The sequence below is a fragment of the Candoia aspera genome, chromosome 5 (genome assembly GCF_035149785.1).
Source record: "Candoia aspera isolate rCanAsp1 chromosome 5, rCanAsp1.hap2, whole genome shotgun sequence".
Classification (NCBI taxonomy): Eukaryota; Metazoa; Chordata; class Lepidosauria; order Squamata; family Boidae; genus Candoia; species Candoia aspera.
The window spans coordinates 84,114,033-84,132,638 of NC_086157.1; the positions used below are offsets into that span (position 1 = coordinate 84,114,033).

Genomic DNA, 18,606 nt, shown 5'->3' on the forward strand with positions numbered 1-18,606 from the left:
ATTCTATCACATGAATTCAGAAGCAGCCATATGAAATGGTGTTCATGCAAAAATCTACAGTGTATGTTGAAATAGATGGGTTTTAATGAGAAAACACAGATTTGTGTTTATTTGTGTGGTTTTGAAGTGACAATTAAATGGAAATATAATTTGCTGTTAAAAGTAATACAATTTTGTGGATAGAATGCCAGACAGTGCAGAATATGTCATTTCATAGGTCTGCTCAATTCTATAGATGACAAAGTAATCTTTGGCCAATTAGCATTTGTTACTTATCCTATCTCAGTACAATGTTGTGGTAATAAGAGAAGAAAGCAAGGGGAAGGGTAAAATAAAAATGAAATATTTATTTAATAACTAATGAAATTAAAAATAATGTACATTTTTAACTGATAAAATATTTACACAACAGTGCCATTAATGGTTGCTATAAGGTTGTCAGATAGCTAAGTAGCTGTTAGCTCATAAAAGCCATTGTTCACAGGAGATTTAAGTAGACTTCTGCATGTGAACAGCAATAATCACAATGATTAGAAACTCATGGTTTAGATTTTCTGGTTAATAGTGTTAAAATATTAAATGTTTCCATATGATCCATCAAACATAGCAGACACTTACCACTGAGAAGTATGTCTTTAAAAGTGTTATCATGCAATACAAAGCTTATAAACCTTCAATACTCAAGTAGCAGTTTAATGAGTATAGACCTCCATTTTGCAAAGTAGCAACTGATGAGGAAGCCTACAATGGCATTTTAAAATGTTACTTTATTTTTAACATGGGTATTCTTCATGCAGACACACATGGCCACCAAAACAGGAAGGAACATCATGCTCAAACCTGGTTCTAATCTTGGGGGGGAGATAGGAAAGAGTCTGGTTCTTACCTGATGTAGGAGAAGTGATGTTCCTGTGCATTACCATAACCTGCAGAACTTCAAGAATTACCATGAAAAATGGCTTTTCCACAGAGGATGAAGGACAAGCAACAAGCATAGCTTTCACAAGACAGGAGAAAATATCCTCTCTCAGCTACATAAATGCAATTTATCTTAGTCTTAATACCCTGCTTATTAAAATTATTATGGAATATAGAAAAACAATCCTATGTCAGGTGAAGTCCATCCTATGAAGATAGTATGCTCTGGGGTATCTGCTTTTTTAAGGAGCTGAAGAATTGTTTCTAGCTTGTATGCCATGCTAAAGCTGAAACTGATTTCCATGTGACAGCTTAAGAGAAATCAACCACTAGATGGTAGTATTGAAGGCAGTAAAGGTACGAGGCCATAGCATAGGATGTGACAGATTCAGGCATGGAAGTTAAGACCTTGTAACACTGCAATATGCAAGCTGTAGTCTGATTTATGAGGATCTTTTTAGCACCCAATCTGACTTGAAAAGGAACAATCATGAATTTGCTATCTGGAATTTTTTAGAGTATTTAAGGTAATGAATATTTAATTCTTTGCCACTTCTTTTTATCTAGATGTTGTTGTGGACAGAACAAAAATTAGGCAGTATTAATTCCTAGCCTTTGTGAAAGCCTTATTAATTTTTTGGCATGAAAATAGGTTCAACATAACATGGGCGAAATATGATTCTTTTTGACTGATAAGGCTCCTACTTCTGAAACCTTACACAAAAATGATGGTCACTAATTCCCACCCTGCCAAGGAAGAAGCGTGTGACAGCTTATGCAAAGGCTTAAAGGTAACTTTAAAGGTAAAAGTATTGGACAAATTAATGCAGTGTTTCTTAAACGTTTTTCTCTCAGGACCTCTTCCTGCTTTTAAAAAGTATGGAGTTGCCCAAAAGAGCTTTTATTTGTATGTTATATGTATCAATATTTACTGTATTAAAAATTAAAGTTGATGCATTTGCTGCCACTACCGTTTCTCATAATTGTTTGATGGGATTTTAGTACAGGTAGTCCTCCTTTAGCGACTGCCTCGTACAGGGACCATTTGCAGTTACGACAGTGATGAAAAAGTAACTTTGTAACCAATCCTTGCATTTACGATCTTTTTAAGATCATAAGCAGTCAGTTTCACTTATCAACTGCTTCACTTAACAACCAAGCTGCCAGTCCCAGTTGTGGTTGCTAAATGACGACTACCTATATTATTTTTCAACATAGGTTGGCAAGTAATTTTGATTTTGCAGACCCTGAAAGGGTCTTGGGGGACCCCAGGGGTCTTTGGACCACACTTTGAGAAACACTGAATTAATGGAAGTCATGGGGATCAATGGCTATTAGCCTTGATGGCAGTGTGACTGCCTCTGAAGCCCATTTTCTGGGAAGCTAGTGGGCTTCCCCATGCAGTTGGTTGGCCACTGTGAGAACAGACTGCTATATCAGATGGGCCTGGGATCTGATCCAGGAGGGCACTGCCTACCATTAACTTGGTTAATGCCCCTAACATTTTGGGTACGTTCCAAGGATTAGAGCTATCCACAGATTTCCTTCTTAAGAAATACGTATCTTTTAAGCCTTTTGAAAGGGTAGTTTACAAAGCTACCACCACTCTTCTTTATTTATGAGGGCAGAAATCCTGATTCAAGCATACTAGAGAAGAACAATCATCACATTAAAGTCTGCATTAATTGTATCTGTCCTTACCAAAACTCTTCCAAATAACTTTAGAAGAATGGCCATTATTTATGTTCATGTTCTAGCTCTGGCTCTTCACTAAGCACACAAGAAGCTGAGGCCAACTAGAAAAACAGAAGAATATCGCCTTCTATTTTGGAGGTGATTCATTAACACTGCTATATCCTTTCTTCAGGCATGGCACACATGGCTGTTTTAATGAACAGCGATGAGGCTCTGCGCTCACACAAGTTCCAAAGCACTTTTTCCGAATAATATCTGAAGTGTGCTTAACCCTAGTAAAAAAAATACTTTGCAGAAATGAGAGAAGTAGGTAGAACCTGTATACACCAATACATGCATTGTAAAAAGTTAGGGTTCTGTGTGTGTGGAAACGTAACACACATACAAAAATCTCCCTGCCTCCAGTAAATATCAATGTGCATGCTTTATGCAAGCTGGTCAGAACTGATGCAAATTATGAGCACCTCAAATCAGCAATAATTCATCAACTAGTGCAGAACACTGAATTACACAAACAGAGACCACATTTGATTATGTATTCCAGTTAAGAAACTATAACGTGTTTCCAGTGGGCATACAAAAGACAATAAAGCATCTAACTGATTTTTGACAATAACATCTTCTGGATGTAATTTATGTGGCAAATGGTGAGCCAATGACATCTCCCAAGCATCCACAAAATACACCTCAATTCCTGAGAACATCTTCCTCATTATTGTGTCAAGCTGATAGGAATACCAGTCACTGTTGAAAAGGCTAACTTCTGGGCCAAGCTCTTGAACATTGGCAGTTTTGATGACTATATGAGTTTTTGGGCTCCGATCTAACAGCCGAACAACTGCCCTGCGAATATTTCTCAATCTCCTGATGTACACTTCTATAGGAAAAGTGCTAAGGTGAGACCAAATAGTTATGGCTATCACAGTGTTCTTCCCACCGGCAATACGATTCAGTTCATTGGCAATATAATGCAGTTCACTGCTAAAAACTGTGTAAAAGCGAATGGGAGGGCCATGGCAACGGAAATTTAATAAGATGTTATGCTTTGAGTCTACAGCCATGAGAGGGCCAACTTTTTTAGGACGTCCAAGGTTTAATTCCACAAGATCTGAAAAATAAAAGAATTGCTATATCACTGTATGCAATACACTCTAGAATTGTTAGTAAGACAAAACTAATTTAGACTTAGCATTATGCCATCTGAAAAATCATCCAAAAGACAAAAAAAATGCAGTTTATTCTTATATACTTGTCTAACCATTTCAAAGGAACAAAAAGGTATATAACCACATAGAGACCCCTTCTTTGGAGAAAAAAATACTTCAATGCCTTAACCACCCGAATGGGCCTTTTCTTTGTTCCCCTTCACAAATTCAAGGGGTTCCCCTTGAGCCCCTCTTTGCTCCAAATGCACTGCATTTTTGCTGTAAAGTACTGCAGCAGTCTACCCTTTGCTGTCAGTTCTGCTCCAGTTTTGAGAATTCAGCCAGCAGAATTTATGTGGAAGGTCTAAAGTCCTGTTTTTTGCAGCCATTTAGTGGCCATCCAGATTTTTGTAGCTGAGATCTGGTAGACCCTTTGCAAAGACCCTATGTAAATCTGCCTCTCATATCTGCTACCAGCTTCACTGAAGACTACTTCAGTTTTGTCCAGTGGAACAGCTGCTCTCTTCACTGGAGGGCAGAAGTGGGATAGCTTTTCTTCTCATGGGGGAGCCTTTTGGGGCTGCATACCAAATGGCAGTTCGGCCTAGTGTCAAAAGTTGATGGGCCCACACAGATACAGTTTCTCTCTTCCTTCCCACCTCGCCCCACACACATAGCAAACTGCCCCAAAGGGACAGGGCTTTCTTGTTTGCTTGTCAAGGGCTTCTGAAATTAGACGAAAGGCCACAATTGGTCTAAAAGCATTTTAGATTTGCCTGCTGTGCCTGACTTCCCTTGGTAGGCCCAGATAGCCTAATAATGGGATATTCTTATAGTGAAATAGAAATTGGAAAAAATCAAGTTTGGGATTTCTTTTCAACTTTTCTCTCAACTTTCAAAAATACATGTATATCAACCAAACAACATCAGTAACGAAGTGATTAACATTAGAAAAATGCTGTAATTCTAAATCCAAATGATCTGTGGCAGAATTTCTTTTAAGACAGAGTCAATCTGAACATACCTGGAACAAATGCTGTCAGATATTCAAACCACTGTCTGATTGTAGAATCTCCAAAAAAGTGAATACGTTTTCCCTGTAAACATTCAATAATATCTGATGACTTATTAAAATGCCGAATCAGCTGGGTCCTTTGTTGCCATTCATCTTGGTAATAATAACCAGAAGGAAATACATCAGGGCTATGAGATCTTTCTAGACTGTCCGTTTCTGAAAGAGAAAATTTTGAATATTACAATGTCCCTGTACTGAAAAGCTATTAACAAATTTTATCTTTAATGTATTGCAGGTGAATTTTCAAACAAAAATGGAATATTTTGAGTCTTTGTATGTATTTTTATATGTATGGGAAACTCCACTGAAAGTCTTGTGAGTGCAGCAGAAATAAATATACATAAATCAACAAGATAGATTGCAGACAGACATATACATAGTATTTCATATATGCATTTTCAAAGCAACATACCAGATGCAATTGTTTTGGTTCATAAATCGAGGAAGTTATAAGATACACACGACCTAAAATATGAGCCTTTGAGTTTAACAAAGAAACCACATAATACACTTAACATTATTTGTATGTTAGTTACAATTAGAGTATTTTAAATTTGCCATTTTTGATATGTACTGAAAAGCTATTAACAAATTTTATCTTTAATGTATTCTTTGTTAAGAATGCACTTTTGGAAACCTTACCCTCAACTACGCTATACTCTCAATCATCTGCAGTAAGAGCATTATAACAGTACCCTACAATATTGGATTAATGGGGATGTCCAGAGATATGAATACAAAGGGATAAATATGATTCAGATATAATATACAACACATGGGTTCATACTTAGCACCTGTCAGAAACACCTAACAGTTGCACCTTCTCCTGGGTTCACACAGCTGCCCTCAATAGCTGCTGCATGGAAAAGAAGTATTTTGTTTAAATAGACCCCAAGAGATGCCACATACATGCCAACACATGCTCTGAATCACATTTTGTCCTTTTAAACAGGAGTTTTGCTCAGCCCTAGGAAGAATAACCAAGATAGAAAACATGAAGAACCCTTAAGTACCACATAATAGTTAAGTAATATTTTAAATAATTTGTATTATTGTACAATAATAGAATTCTAACAATAGCTGTTCAACAGTTTCTCGTAAACTACTGAAACACTGTTGATGGCAGCAGTTCATAAGTTGAAACAGTATAAAACAATACTTTCAAATATTATTTACTTTACCTGGATGCCCCAAAGGTCTTACGATCACAGTATCAGGCCCACTGGAAGGTATTGGCATTTTAATATTCACACCACTAAATTAAGGCAAAAATATATTTTTTTAAAAAAAACCTAAATATAAAAAGTCACATTTGTCTACTGCTAAATATTTAGAAAAGGATTGCTCATTAATTTGAATGTTATTCTATCACTGGCATGTCAATATTTCCCTCTGATGCAAAAGCAAATTGAGTTATATTACATGCCTTCACTAATCAATACTGGCAAATCCCATATTCAAGATTCATTGTGCTGAAAAGCACAAATCACCTCAAAACATATTGAGTTAAAAGAGGACTTAGCTATCTTAATAATATTCCATTTTATTCTTCATTGCTAAATGTATTTATCTAGCATTTACTATGAGGCCTATCAACAACATCGCTATTGAGTGCTTCTTTTCGCAGTAAAAAAAAGTGCCAAAAGCAGTAAAAGATACATTTAAAAATACATGAGTCTGAAAGGAACAAAAATGTTTAGCTATTTTTTTTAAAGCATGTACACTGGTGAAATTTTAAGAAAAAGTAAAGTCTGCAGGAAAATGTGTGTCTAAAAAGCTTCTTGGGGAGATTTGTTTAAAATTAGGAATAGTGGTTAGAGAAAGTTCCAAATGCTAAAATATTTGGATTTTTAGAAATAATTTATTTTAATCCTTTTGGGGGGAAAAATCCAATACTTTCCTACTGACACAAAGCAAGGCCTGAACCCTCAAAGTGAAAACCAGAGGTGCTCAGGACTAGCAGAACCATTAAACACCAAGCAGATGTTTCCGACTGTCAAGGCTGAGAAATGAATAGCCCAAAGTCTTCTGAATCAGAAAGCAGAAGGAAAAGATTTAAAAGTTAAACCCTAGACCACAAACATATATTGCTTAATTTCTATGTTTGCAGTAGTCATCTTCTGGAATTATATAACTTCTTTCTTATCTATAATAAAACAAATTATCTAACTGTGCCATGTCTGAGAAGTTTCTGCTGTAAAGAAGTTCCTGAATAGACGGCTGTATCTGGAGAGTCAAGTTATATTGCTACCACCATCACAACTAAAACTAGAGTATATATAGTGACAGCAACAGAGCCCTAAGATAAGAGAGTTCTTGAAAACTATGAGCCATAAATTTGGCACTAAACTGTCCTCTCAGACTGTTCAGCATGTTACTGAAAGATTGCAGCAGAACTCTATAAATTTTTTTGTTCTGCATTTGTTTCCAAAGTCAGTTTCAGCCTAGTAAAAGGCATTCATGGCGTCATTCACCAATTACACAATTTAAAAAGAAAAAAGCCAAAGTGAAATTAATCTATGTAGAACAAATATTAAACATACAAGCTAAGAAAGCATGTACCTTTGGAAAAAATTACTTTCTTCTGAAGTTAAAAGCCCCTTTTCATATCCCCCTTTAAAATGGTTGATCCTGGTAGCACAGGAGAGTTTTCTTGGCTTGTAACAAAACCATGGTTCTCCAGTATAGCTATCTGTAAAGTTACAGACTGGCATGTCTCCAGGCAAACACACATTGCATATAGTAACTTCTGAAATCCTTCCTGATTTGAATAAGCTTTTAAAATAGGCCCTGTCTGGTTTTTCTTCTCGTAAACGTTGAAGGAGTTGGATTCCTTCACTAGGATGAACCAAGGACACAGATACTGTGACCTCCCCTGGCCAAAGTAAAGTGAAAAAGATTCTGTAAGACCCATTCTGATAATCTACAGTTCTTCCAATGGCTCCTGCTTTCAGATGAGCAGAATGAATTCTTGACTGAAGGTAATCTCCACCATATTGCTTTGGGTTTCCATTATAATCCTTCATGTGGACAAGCAACTCCAGCTGATCACCAACTCTGAAATTTGCATGATGATTTAGTATCACAAAGTAGCTATGGAAAGGGTCAGTACTCCTCACAAAGGGGACTTTGTCCTCAGGCGGTTTGGGCCACTGTAGAGCAGCAAATAAGGCTTCTTCTTCCTCATGTTCAATCTTGGACAAAACCTGATGCTCATAACCACAGTACAGCTTTCTGCGTGTTTTAGTTGTATGCAATGAGGATTGTGATTCATTCTCTTCTACCAACCACTTTAAACCTGTGGTATTGAGATTCTACAAGAAAAAAGAAACTCTTTCAAACAGACTTGTAGCAACAGAATCGTATCTACTATATTTTTATTAGCACTTCTTAGCAGCATAAAATCAAAATGGTCAGCAAAAAACATCATGCAATGTTAAAAATACCCAAATTGTTTTAATCTATTCCATTAGGCATAAAAGATTTTATATGAAGTGGGATTATAGGCTGCCATTAGTTATGTGAATATCCATAGTATTTAACATATCATTACACCACTCATATTCTTTTAACGCCATCCTAATATTCTTATTATACTAATTGAGAGAATTGGTATCTTCTCTTTTCAGAGCTACTTAAAAATACTTTGTTATTCTTGTTCTTTGCATTTGTGTATATATGTATATCTGATTGGCGAGGAGCCACTGAAACAACCTTGCAGAATGATTGTTATTTTCCTCTAACCCTGTCCCTGGCTAATTTTTTTTCTTTTGGCTTTCAGCTTCTCTTTAACTCCTCAACCTCGTTATCCATAATAAAGACTTGAATTCTTGCTGACTCAGCACCTTTATTCTGAAAGGAGTTTAGCCTTAGTACAAGGATTTCCTGCTCACTTACTCTACGTAAGGGAAGGAAAGCAGGTAAAGGAGGTCACCACTTCATTTTTTCCCTAGTAAGCACCTAGGCATGAGTGGTTGATGGTGACATTTACTGAATAGGCTGTCCCCAGGAGTGTGGGAGGGTGTGATAAGAATTGTGGGGGAAAGCCTTAGGGATCCTTCAGAGGCCAACTCAGCAAACTTAGTCAACTCTGTATGGATTTCATTACAAATGGCTATAACTTTTTGTTTTGTCCTTCACCAACATTGGCTGACATGGAAGGAAAGCAAGATCTTTAGCAGCAAATGAATACCAAATTTGACAAAAATGGTGAATGGTGGGTTTTTTGTGCTATGTTTCTTTAAATTCTGCGTATCTATACACTGTTCTCTTTTGGGACCCAATGCAGTGATAATTGATTCTTATGATAGAGAGAATGCATGCCAAATTGCAGATAAGTTAGAAGAATTTAATGCAAAGGGGCATGTTTGCAGGAGATTCTGATGGCTCTTGAACGTAATGAAGCTAATTATGGGGGTTGCGGTGGAAGTATAATGGAGTAAGCTGCTGGTCTCTTCCAGAAAATGAATTAGTAATTAGACTAAGTTAAATAGAAAATGCAGTCAACAAAACTGATTATGGGTGAACTGCTAAGGGACATGTCTTCAGATGAGGAGAATGGGGAGGACGTAGAGCCAGAAGCATCAAATGGTAGCAATGTTGTTGCTGGAGATTCTAGCAGTACTGGAACCAGTGACTTCACTCTGATTTTGACAGACCCCTTGCCCACACCCACTAGCCCTAAGTCTTGATCTTAATGAAGATCAAGAACCAGAGAGCTGAACTTTGTAGATTGAAGAGGCTAGCCAACAGACATGTGAGTGCTAAGAGGAAAGCAGTCTCTGCAGCTACTGTCTAATAAGTCTCAGCTGTGCACTGCACAGAGGCTCAGTATAGCTTATTTACTGCGTTCACTCACTTTGAACAGTGTTGAGAACAACTTCTCAGAAACTGTACCTTGCTTGTGAGTATTCTGTGTTGCCATATTTTAGACCTTGGATTTCTTCTGACCTCATTTTTTGCTTTTCCTCCAGATTCATTGTCTCATTGACAGCTTATTGGTCTTGACCCTGCTTGCCTGCTTGACCCTGTGGACAGTTTATTGTTTAAGGTACTGCAAAAGGGCTGTTTCAAAGGTCGTTCTCCAGTTAGCTGACATAAAGCGTGAGCTTGCTTATCTTTGGCCTGTGCAGATTTACAGCCTACTGACTAATTTCCTGGCAGCCAGTTCTGCTGGCACTGAAAAGTAATACAGACTTGCCAGAGAGCTAGTTTGGTCTAGTGGTTAAGGCACCAGGCTAGATTCCAGGAGACTGCGAGTTCTAGTCCTACCTTAAGAAGGAGTAATAGGCATGTTCACCACCTTGAGTTATTGATAAAAATAGTAAAGGTGGGATAAAAAAATATAATAAAAAAGTCTAACAACTTTTGCACAGGCCCAAATCAGAATTAAGCTGGTTCAGCACCATCTATGTACAGGTGGTCTTCACTTAACAACCATTTGTTCAGCGACCGTTCGAAATTATGATGGCACTGAAAAAATGGCCTCACGACCTGTGCCTGAAATTATGACTGTTGCAGCACCCCCTCAGTCACATGACCAAAATTTGGGCGCTTGGCAGCCCACCTGCATTTACGACTGCGGGGATGCTTCAACTTCCCCCACCCACCCATTTCCCCCTCATCGCTGCCCTTTTGGAAGCCCTACAACCTGCCTTGGGGGTGGGAAGTACACCCACGAGGCATCTCATCCCATCCCATCCCATTCCACCCCCGCGGGTCTGCCAATAGCAAGCTCCAACCTCCCCAGCCTGCATTCCTTCACCCAGCTGGCTCCTCTCCCAGTTCCCCGCATCTACCTTTGCCTTTTTCACTCAGCCCCCATGGGCGAAGCAAAAACGCCTGACTGCCTTTGCTGAGTATTTTTTGAGCCCAGCTTCTCAATCGTTTCTTCCATGTGGCTTCCTTCAGAATGCTATCTTCTCAGCTTATGCTATCTTTTCAGCACTGGGATGGGATGGGATGCCTTGCGCCGCACAGGTGGGCTTCCCACCCCGCAAGACAGGTTGCAGGATTTCCAAAAGGGCAGAGATGGGGAGAGATAGGTTGGGGGAGAAAGCAGGGGGCAGATGAAGGCAGTGTTCGGGGCTGGGAGGAACCAAGCCCAGCACGGCTTGGACTGGGGTGGGTGCTCAGGCTAACGGCAGGTAAAATTCACTTAACGATGGCAAGCAGAATTGCCAGGATTGCCATCACTAAGCAATGCCATCTTGCTTTACAACCGCATGGCTTAGCGACGGTAATTCCAAGCTCAATCACCATTGTTAAATGAAGACTACCTGTATCCTTAGGACATAAAAGGTTTTGAACAAATCTGATATAAACTGATAGTAGAGACTCAAATCTTATTACAATCAAGATTTCCAACTTAGTAGATAATAGGCTGATGTTGTAGACTGGCTTAATCTGTTGCTAAATTGTACTACCGCTGTTAACGCTGTCATCAAGGCAGTGCTGCAAGTTTATTGGGTATTTTTGTTTTGATAAGAGGTTGGTAAAATGAGTACACAGCTTACTGGGGAAGGTGACGACTGCGGAAGGCAATGGCAAACCACCCCGCTATAGTCTAACAAGAAAACGTCGCGAAAGCAGCGTCCCCCCAAAGGGTCAGGCATGACTCGGTGCTTGCACAGGGGACCTTTCACCAAGAGTCATTTTGGGGGCCTGTAACAGTTCCATCTTTCACTAATAGGGAAGGCTTTATTTTATTACAGGTAAAACTCGTTTAGTGACTGCCTTGGGCAGCAATCATTTGAAGTTATGATGGTGATAAAAAAGTAACTTTGCAACCAATGCACACATTTGCGACCTTTGCAGTGTCTCTCTCAGTTACACGTTTGCCATTACAGTCAGTTAGTACACACGGTTATCATGGGAGGACATAGATGATCAGAAAAAATAACATTCAACCTATTTGGCCGGTTCTTGGGAGGGTTAAGTAACTTACCTCTAATTGATAAAAGTTATGGACTACTACAAAAATAGTCAGCAGTGCCAGAATGAAGCACAAAATATGGGTCTTGGAGAAATAAGGCCACATGATCCCTTCATCTCTCTCTCACCCATGTAAGATGCTGCCACGGTGCCCATATTCCACAGGTGTCAATTTCATTGTTATTCACTATCACATAAATGTCATCAGGAGGCTTCTGCAGTATCACTTTTTTCTGTAAAGAGTTTTAAACTTTTGATTAGACCTTAAATACAGCTAAGTAGAAGTAAGTTACAATATTAGGTATATTGTAGTAATGGGACTGTGCTGGCAGTGTGAAGTCTTTACACTGAATAAAATAAGGATTTTTACTAATGGAAGAAAAGGAAATATTTGGAGAATTAAGTTAGAAAGTCTTAAGATGGACAAATTCCTAGGAGAGTCTTCTTGAGGAGAAGAAATGGTATTGAATGGTAGAGAATAGAGGTGCCAATATTATAATGCCCTTATAATTGCATCTGGAATATTGTGTACAGTTCTGGTTGCCACACCTCAAAAAGGATATAGTAGAGTTAGAGAAGATTCAGAGGAGGACAACTATGATCAAGGGGCTGGAACGGCTTCCTTATGAGGAAAGGTTTGAACATTTAGGGCTTTTTAGTCAAGAAAGAAGACTAAATGAGGACATGATTGAAATGTAGAATATTATGCATAGTGTGGATAAATGGACAAAGAAAAGCTGTTTTCCACTTTCCAAAATACTAGAATCAGAGGTCATCCAATGAAATTGAATCCTGGAAAAATCAGGACAGAAAAAAGAAAATTTATTTTTACACAACACATAATCAAACTTTGGAATTTTCTACCACGAGATCTGGTGCTGGCTACCAGCTTGGCTGGCTTCAAAAAAGTTTTGGACCAATTCATGGAAGTCATGGGGATCAATGGCTGTTAGCCTTGATGGAAGTGTGACTGCCTCTGAAGGCCTTCTGCAGGGAAACTAGTGGGCTTCCTTGTGCAGTTGATCAGCCACTGTGAGAACAGATTGCTGGGCTAGGTGGGCCAGGGGTCCAGTTCAGCAGGGCACTGCTTATGTTCTTACGAGAATCAGATTAAACCAGTTCTAAACAGCTGTGAATAGATCCTGATTGGTAATCTTTAGTTTTCAGATGCCTTCTCCCTTTATCATGAGACTAAGCTTAGCCAATTGCAGGAATAATGCTTTGTTGCAGATTTTTTTTTAGTACAAAGAATAAAACAAAACAACAGACCTTAAGATAACCGTGACAAAAGTAAAACAAACAAATAAAACACAGAAGCAAGAACATCTTAGAAATCCACACATTTCAAAGTTTGGGAACATCTTTCCTTTCCTTAAGGAAAGATAAATAAAACATCTATATTTAGAATTTTTCTCCAGAAAGTCATGACTATAAATGAAAGTAATCTATTAGGAATTAATTTGTTGATATAACTAAAAATGGAGACTACATTAAATAGTCTTTGACTGATTCTTCTTTCTTTTTTAAAATAATTTTTATTCAAGGATTTTATATAGTAATAAAAACATATAGATTTAAAGCAAAGAAAAAGAATAAAGGAAAATACAGAACAAGTGAATAACAAAAAGTAAATAAAAAGAAGGAAGGAAAAAAGAAGAAGAGAGGAGAAAATATATGAAGAATTGACTTCTGAACTTCTTTAAAGCAGTTACAAATAAATTGATCAGCTATTCTCCTCCTTTAAGGTTGCATCATAGTTCCCTTGTTCCCATGTTTTATCTTTTTAATCATCAAATCCATAAGTTCACCAGTTCATTTTTTTCCATTTTCAGCAAAAAGTCCATAAATGGTTTCTAGTCACTAATAAATGTACTTGCTGTCTTCCTAATCAAGCAAGTTAATTTTGTCATTTCTGCAAATTCTGTCATCTTTACCAACCATTCCTCCATTGTGGGTATTTTGGAATCTTTCTACCTTTGTGCACATAATAGTCTCGCTGCACTTACCATGTAAAACAATCTTCCATGAGTCTTTTCTAGTTGACCATCCATAAGTCCCAACATAAAAAGTTTCTAGTTTCAACTGAATATTAATTTTCTAAATTCTTTATATTGCTATGTGCATTTGTATCCAGAATTTTCTAGCTTTTTTACAAGTCCACCATGCATGGTAAAATGACTCAAGTTTTCCACATTTCCAACGTAGATTAGAAGTACACTGTTGTCATATACCTTATATATCGGGCTAGAAACCAGGGGACTATGAGTTCTAGTCCCGCTTTAGGCATGAAAGCTGGCTAGGTGACTTTCGGCCAGTCTTTCTCTCTCAGCCCAACCCACATCACAGGGTTGTTGTTGTGGGGAAATCGGAGCTGGAAGAAGTATTATGTATGTTCACTGCCTTGAGTTATTTATAAAAAATAATAAAGGCGGGATGTTGTTGTTGTTGTTAGGTGAGATAAAAACCTAAAATAAGCTGAAAGCAATTTATACTTCACAAAAAGCACAGATAATTATTAATGGAGGTTTAATAAAACCCTGTGGGATACAGAAAGGGACTAGACAAGGATGCCCATTATCACCATTGTTATTCATTCTAGTTCTTGAAGTCCTGAATAGAGATATAGGCAGGATGAGATAATTGCTGGAGTGAAGAGAAATATGTTAACTAAGGGCATTTGCTGATGATTTGGTTGTGATCTTAGAAGACCCTTTAGAAATTAAGAAGGGTATGTTAAGATGGGAAATATTACAGTTATCATTGCCGGGGAGAATTTCTGTGATAAAAATGAAGGCATTGCCTAGAATGATGTTATTATTTCAAACAATACCTGTCTTGACAACTGATGCACCATTTAAGCAATGGCAAAAATAGTCTCTGACTGATTCTTCAAGATTTTTGTTTTGTATTAGCGGTTGATCTAGTGCTATTTCCTATACTTCCCAGCATTTTCTAGTGGTAAATCTGACAGCTAGAAAAAAAACTAAAATATTTTCTTACTTTCCCAGATTTATATGAAGCTCCTGCTCCAAAAGGAACAGGAGTGAGCTGCAATATGGTGATTTTTTTTTTAAATAAAGGAGTGCTGTCTCACTGTGTTACTGCAAAAAGGGAAGCAACCTTCCCTAATGAACATCCTAGTGACCTCTCAGCCACAATCTGGTGAGTAGCTCATAATCTAAGAGCTGGACTTCTCCCAGCAGAGACAGTGACATCGTGACCTTTTTGATTCTTTCCCTGCCAGACTGCCAGTTCCATTAAATGAAGTACATGTCCTACAATGCAAAAAATATATGCATATGGACTAGGACACATATTACATAAATATTTTACATAGATTATATGAGACTCTAAAAGATATTCCATGCTGTGAATGAACAAGGGAAGAACAACTCAACATATAAAATTGGTGGCCTCAAGGACTAGAAAAAAAAAAAAGAGGCCGAATGCTCATGGGCTGCCCATTCATAATCTAATGCAGTGTTTCTCAACCTCAGCAACTTTAAGGTATGTGGACTTCCCCAGCCAGAATTCTGGGAGTTGAAGTCCACATATCTTAAAATTGCTGAGGTTGATAAACACTGATCTAATGAATGTCTGCACTCAGACATGATGATGACCTTCCAAGAATCCCATCATTCTGAATGTGGCAAACTTGGCAGACTACAACTGGTTCCTTCTGAGCCCTTATCTGTATCTTCAGAATATGTCTCACGTGTCTTAGAACAATGATGACCAACTAGCAATGCCAAATTCCCCATTTGGCAGTCCAAAGACAATTAACAACAAACATCAGTTCAAGCCCTGAAGGCACAATTGCATCATTCAAAGGTGTTCTTCCAAAAATCTAACCAGGAAAAAAAGTGTCATCCATTAGGTTTCATATCTAGTTGTATATGAATACTGCAATTCATATTTTCAATATTTTCCAAGCCTTACATTCTATACCAATGCAAAAACAAAATATAGAAATAAAATAGTCTTCACTAGCTTTTCTAACTAATTATAGAAAACCAATTAGCAATCATTTCCTACCAGATTTTTTCCTTAAAATAAATGCCTCAAAACTAGTAATTGCTAGGTCTGTTTGTTCACTGCCTAAGTACAGTACACTGAAAATAAAGAACATGAGCAAAACAGCAAGTATACATTTTGCCAAATATCTTGGTTTCTAGATAGGCTGGAGTCTACCTTTGCAGTGAGAGCTGAGAATCTAGACAAGACTGCCCACTCCCAGCCCCCCCCCCCCCCCCGCCAACAGCCATGGCTGCTATTCTCATGTTCTGCATGTGGGCATATGGCAAGCTACTGTGGGAAACAAGACATGGAATCGATGGGCCTTTGCTCTGATATAATATGGCTCTTATATTTTTATGAGTCTTGTCTTTCCTGACTAGGATTTAGCTGCAAAAGAAAAATGTTGGGACAACAACTGTTCTCACCATTTTAGACTCCAATATAAACATCCTTTTGTATTTCCCTGTGGACAGCTGGAAACTCTATTTGTCCCTTCCTAATTCTAACAGCACGTGAGGAAGGAGAAATAGTTGCAAAAGGGGGGGGGAAATCCCAAGTTAGAGCAGGGCTAACGGTCCTCCCCTCAATCGGTTTCAGATGCCCCAAGGATGCACTGAAGTTCCTTTCATGTCAAGTCTATCCACTGCCCACTGAAAGTAGAATCTGGACCTCTGAATTATTGGAGGATAGATAAAGGGATAAATATAATATGAGCAGCTGTACAAAACTGTTTTCCTTGTGTGGAAGAGAGTTACAGGAAGCATGAACACACGGATAAAAGACATTCTAAAGCGGTTACTGCACCAAAAGGTAAAACATAACCCCGGCAAGCTCAGTCCAGTCATGAAGTTCACCTATTAGCTTGATCAATTTAATTGCATCATTTTTAATTCACCCCAGCTAACATTAATTGGACCATTTCAACAAATGAGAAGAAAGCGGTACCTTGCTGATGACTGAGAAAAAGATCGGATAAATCAGAAAGATACTGCGGATATTGCCAGCAGGAGCGTTTTCAGTGCGTAATACTATCCCAGCTCCATTAACAGGTCCACCCCAAGTCACTTCGCCAGCAGCTGCTGCACCCGTCTCTTGCCGCACTCTTCGGCCCATTATTCGTCGACCGGTCGGGGGGCATACGCCAACACCCGGAATCTGGACCTTCTCGTTCATCCGACGGGATCCATGACCAGAAGGGACAGAGACCTCGCACTCGCAGCAACGGCCCTCTGTCGCACTCACCAGGCCGTTCAAGGAAAGCGGAGAGGCAACGCGGCCCGTTTGTGCAATAATTCGAGACGGGGGCAGCGAAACCCGCACGGTCACCTCGCCCACTTCCTCCTCCTCTTCTCCGGCAGAGGGTTGGCTGTCTTCCGGCCGAAGGGCTTGAAAGGCGAAGAGCCCGAGACCCCGCACGGCAAGGGGGGCTCGACTGCTCTCGCTCCGCCTTACGCTGGTCCGTTCCTTTTTATTGCGCAAGCACAGACTCGTCTGGTCGATCCCTGCTTCGGTATTTAAACAGAAGCGATCTCTAGCTGCATTGGACCGTGCGTTGCTGTATTGTCAGTTGGGCCATCTCCTTCCTCTGATGCTTTGGCTCCTTATTCTTTCGCTGCATGCTTCATTTTTAGGTGTGCTGCTTAACCTAGTTTGGATGATTCCATTAAAGGATCATGAAATATATTTCTAATCCGCTCACTAACTCTTTATCGAGGTACTTGGGGTAGAGTAAACGTACTACTCAGTTACTGACCGAAGTATTTATACTAAGAAAATGTGAAGAAACAGAAACTCGAGCATTGTTTTTCTCCTTTACCACTGGGTATTTAGGATAATAAAGCAAAGCAAAACTGCCACTTTAGAAAATGCAGTTTCACCATCAAACTACCATTTGAAGCTTTCCAGCTCCTGAGTATGTACTGAGCGTTTGAGAGACAAGTAATTGGATATATGGGCAAAGGATATGGAGGGACACAGGGAAATGAGTCATCTGATTTAAAATCCGTGTATCAATGTATGTGTAGAAAGCAAGGGGGGGCATATGTGATTGACCAAAGAATGACCTGAACTTTGCCAGGCTAGAGAGGGGAATAGATAAGGATGTTTATTAGAAAAATAGATTAGGATGCTTGCCAGATAAACTGAGGGATGCAGTTTGCCAGCTGGACAGGAAGCCCTCAGGAAATCACAGGGGTTAGGAGTTTATGTTAAGCAGGTGTATGCCTTAATCAAATAAGTGCTATCCATAATCGGGTTAAGAATTCATGCTAAGCAAATGGAAGATGTATGGCATGAGGTAACTGCTTTAATGACTCTTGAAACTTGTATAAAAGCCGCTTGTCTCATGTTCAGGGCTTCTCCTGTTGCGGAGAGGAAGTCCTTGTTTACATAGATGTCTAAATAAATGAGTTTGATTCTCCGTCTCTGCATGGTGATTGGCTTATTGCGCCGGGCAAACAGAGAAACCACAATTTGCAGCCAACAGGTTCACAAAAAAAGTGAACATACTACTTAAAGTGAACATAAAGCAAATCAATCATTCCAGACTTAAAAGCATCTCATAATTCAGAATACATTTATTTTGTTACATCAAAATAAATTACTCCCAAATGCAATTTTTCCAAAATCAAAGCATGCAGATTATATTTTTAATCTACTTTATAAAAGCTGTATTACAGTCAGATCAAGTTTTCTGTAAATAACAGTTCCTGGCTGCAAAAATTACCACGATCAAGCATGTAATCAGGTTGCCTATTTGCATTCTAGAGAGAGCTTTCCATGGACATTTTTTTAAACAAAATCTTTGTAAGAGTTTTTTTTTTT

At 38.7% G+C, this 18,606-nt stretch overlaps 1 protein-coding gene across 1 annotated transcript; it reads right to left on the reverse strand.

Moving 5' to 3' along the window:
- Positions 1 to 321: 321 nt before the first annotated feature.
- On the reverse strand, positions 322 to 17,036 carry NXPE3 (neurexophilin and PC-esterase domain family member 3). Its single transcript, XM_063305593.1, has 6 exons — positions 16,729 to 17,036; positions 11,780 to 11,999; positions 7,396 to 8,147; positions 6,015 to 6,088; positions 4,783 to 4,989; positions 322 to 3,721 (listed from the first exon to the last, which is right to left on the reverse strand). Exons 2-6 carry the CDS (start codon positions 11,870 to 11,872, stop codon positions 3,120 to 3,122), a joined length of 1,728 nt encoding a protein of 575 aa, XP_063161663.1. The 5' UTR covers positions 11,873 to 11,999; positions 16,729 to 17,036; the 3' UTR covers positions 322 to 3,119.
- Positions 17,037 to 18,606: the final 1,570 nt, after the last annotated feature.